The sequence below is a fragment of the Tiliqua scincoides genome, unplaced genomic scaffold, assembly GCF_035046505.1.
Source record: "Tiliqua scincoides isolate rTilSci1 unplaced genomic scaffold, rTilSci1.hap2 HAP2_SCAFFOLD_84, whole genome shotgun sequence".
Lineage (NCBI taxonomy): Eukaryota > Metazoa > Chordata > Lepidosauria > Squamata > Scincidae > Tiliqua > Tiliqua scincoides.
Window position 1 is genome coordinate 105,001 of NW_027101664.1, and position 3,756 is coordinate 108,756.

The following is a 3,756-nucleotide window of genomic DNA, read 5'->3' on the forward strand; positions in this document are numbered from 1 at the left end:
CACTGCGCATGAACTGGAGGTTGTCCATGACTTTGTGTACCTTGGCTCAACGATCTCCGACACACTTTCTCTGGATACCGAGCTAAACAAACGCATCGGTAAAGCAGCTGCCACATTTTCCAGACTCACAAAGAGAGTTCTGGTCCAACAAGAAGCTGATGGAACATACCAAGATCCAGGTCTACAGAGCTTGCGTCCTGAGTACACTTCTGTACTGCAGCGAGTCATGGACTCTTCACTCACAACAGGAGAGGAAACTGAACGCTTTCCACATGCGCTGCCTCCGACGCATCCTCAGCATCACCTGGCAGGACAAAGTTCCAAACAACACAGTCCTGGAACGAGCTGGAATCCCTAGCATGTATGCACTGCTGAAACAGGGACGCCTGCGTTGGCTCGGTCATGTCGTGAGAATGGATGATGGCCGGATCCCAAAGGATCTCCTCTATGGAGAACTCGTGCAGGGAAAGCGCCCTACAGGTAGACCTCAGCTGCGATACAAGGACATCTGCAAGAGGGGTCTGAAGGCCTTAGGAGTGGACCTCAACAGGTGGGAAACCCTGGCCTCTGAGCGGCCCGCTTGGAGGCAGGCTGTGCAGCATGGCCTTTCCCAGTTTGAAGAGACACTTGGCAAAGAGGCAAAGAAGGAAGGCCCACAGCCAGGGAGACAGACCAGGGACAGACTGCACTTGCTCCCGGTGTGGAAGGGATTGTCACTCCCGAATTGGCCTTTTCAGCCACAATAGACGCTGTTCCAGAACCACCATTCAGAGCGCGATACCAGAGTCTCTCGAGACTGAAGGTTGCCAACAATATTTTTTTTCCCCCCGGCCCTTGACACTGCCGGTTATTTGATGTGGCCCTTTGGTCGAAAAGTTTAAAGACCCCTGATCTGGGGGGAATGACCCCTATGGCAAGCACCCCTTAATTTGCACCTCAGAGAAAGGGAGAACATGGGCTGCAAAGCCAGCCCTGTCCGTCCCACGAAGGGAAGTTATTCAGGGGAAGCTGGTGGAAACCAGCGGAGGTTCCTTTCCACCTTCATATTGGTCATCATACCCTTCCCCGCTGGATCAGGCCAAAGGCCCATCTAGCCCAGCTTCCTGCATCTCCCAGTGACCCACCAGAGGACTCAGGGAGCACACAAGACCACAAAGTACCCATGTCCTATTATCACTCCCTTGCACCCGGCCTATAGGCTACCTCTAAAACCCAGAGGTGGCACATATAGCCATCATGGCTTCTTCTCCCATGCTAGTGGGTCTTTGCAATGGTGGTCATCGGAACAAGATGGGCATTCAGGTGGCCATAATGGAGGTGGGAAATGGTGGTCATGGTGTGATCCACCTGGGTTGCAATCCTACACATATACCCAGGTCAGCCCCACAGTACCTGGAACATCCTGGAACTCCTTGCCACAGGATGAGGTCTCTTGTTGTCTGGTGTGCTCCCTGGGCATTTGGTGGGTTGCTGTGAGATACAGGAAGCTGGACTAGATGGGCCTATGGCCTGATCCAGTGGGGCTGTTCTTATGTTCTTAACTACAATTCCCAGGAAGCCTTGCAGGTCTCTTGTTATCTGGTGTGCTCCCTGGGGCATTTGGTGGGCCGCTGGGAGATGCAGGAAGCTGGACTAGATGGGCCTATGGCCTGATCCAGTGGGGCTGTTCTTATGTTCTTAACTACAATTCTCAGGAGGCCTTGCAGGTCTCCTGTTATCTGGTGTGCTCCCTGGGGCATTTGGTGGGCTGCTGTGAGATATAGGAAGCTGGACTAGATGCGCCTATGGCCTGATCCAGTGGGGCTGTTCTTATGTTCTTATGTACTTATGTACCTGCTTTTGAGTAGAGAGGCAGAAGGTTCCAGGGTTGAACTATTCCAGAACTAACACACATTTTCTTCCCAGGAAAAAGATTATTTTCATTAAAAAAAACAACAAAAAACACCATTCAGTCCTGTGTCTGATGCCAGCCTCGAGATTCATTTTGCATTTTGTCTAACGAAGCGTGCAATTAGTACAGCCACATGCTTGGGTCCTGCTCCGGAGAATGAATTCAGAGCCTTAATTAACGCAAACTTCTTTGAACGTCTGCCAAGGGCCTTAGATATGGATCAAGCCTCTTACCACCATTTTTCTGGGCCGGCTCCGTCAGCAGGAAGGTCTGTGGAGTCATTCGCGGGCGAGGCCAGGATGGGGCTTTGAAGTGGGTTTGAGCTCATGTGCGCCGTCCTTGAGAACCTGCGTGTGGCTTTGATGGCTGTATCTTGGTCTCGGGTCTCCTATCTCGGCTTGGAAACCGGGGACGTTTCTAAGATCGGCGGGAGTTTAACCCCGTATGGTCACACATAGTGATACTGTGTTGTGAATTTCTGGGCCCTTTCCATGGCTCAAATGTCTGAAAATCTTCAAGCAGACAAGGTTGGAGAAGACGAGTAAAAATTTTCTGGCGGGGGGGGGATTTCTCACAGATGGTTTTGCCCATATGTGGCTCCCTTAGTACAATAAAAGCCCAATCCTATTTAAACCCCCCCCCCCACTGATGCAGTCGTACCACTAAGTCAGTATTCTTCAACATGCCCACCCCAATAGGGCTGAGAAACCTCAGTTGGTGGTGGTGGTGGTGTGTGTGTGTGTGTGGGGGGGGGGAGATTGTGGCAACCTTTCCAAGCCTGGGCAGAAGAGGTCTTGGATCCCATCCAATCATGGTCCTGCCTTCTCAAAACTGAGTTCCTTATATAATCCTACACTGCCTCTTCTCTCTGTCTTGCCCGGCAGCTCCTAAAGCTGGCCCAGTTCAGCCTATAACCCCATAGGGTTGTTGGGAAGACCCAAGAGGTAGTGGGGAATTGGGTGGGTGGGGGCAGGGAGTGGGTGGATCAGATCCTGGAAGGGGGCCACAGGATCAGCGGTGGGTCCCCAGTCTCATAAGAACAGCCCCACTGGATCAGGATCAGGCCATAGGCCCATCTAGTCCAGCTTCCTGTATCTCACAGCGGCCCACCAAATGCCCCAGGGAGCACACCAGATAACAAGAGACCTGCAAGGCCTCCTGGGAATTGTAGTTAAGAACATAAGAACAGCCCCACTGGCTCAGGCCATAGGCCCATCTAGTCCAGCTTCCTGTATCTCACAGCGGCCCACCAAATGCCCCAGGGAGCACACCAGATAACAAGAGACCTGCAAGGCTTCCTGGGAATTGTAGTTAAGAACATAAGAACAGCCCCACTGGATCAGGCCACAGGCCCATCTAGTCCAGCTTCCTGTGTCTCACAGCGGCCCACCAAATGCCCCAGGGAGCACACCAGATAACAAGAGACCTGCAAGGCTTCCTGGGAATTGTAGTTAAGAACATAAGAACAGCCCCACTGGATCAGGCCACAGGCCCATCTAGTCCAGCTTCCTGTATCTCACAGCGGTCCACCAAATGCCCCAGGGAGCACACCAGATAACAAGAGACCTGCAAGGCCTCCTGGGAATTGTAGTTAAGAACATAAGAACAGCCCCACTGGATCAGGCCATAGGCCCATCTAGTCCAGCTTCCTGGATCTCACAGCGGCCCACCAAATGCTCCAGGGAGCACACCAGATAACAAGAGACCTCATCCTGGTACCCTCCCTTGCATCTGGCCTTCTGACATAGCCCATTTCTAAAATCAGGAGGTTGCGCATACACCTCATGGCTTGTACCCCGTAATGGACTTTTCCTCCAGAAACTTGTCCAATCCCCTTTTAAAGGCGCCCAGGCCAGATGCTGTCA

At 52.4% G+C, this 3,756-nt stretch overlaps 1 protein-coding gene across 1 annotated transcript in view; it reads left to right on the top strand.

Moving 5' to 3' along the window:
• Positions 1-2,202, top strand: part of LOC136636086 (uncharacterized) — a 9,272-nt gene extending 7,070 nt beyond the window's left edge. Inside the window, exon 2 of the mRNA XM_066611107.1 lies at positions 2,021-2,202. Coding sequence (XP_066467204.1) covers positions 2,021-2,202 — 182 coding nt within the window. The remainder of the gene's footprint in view (positions 1-2,020) is intronic.
• Positions 2,203-3,756: the final 1,554 nt, after the last annotated feature.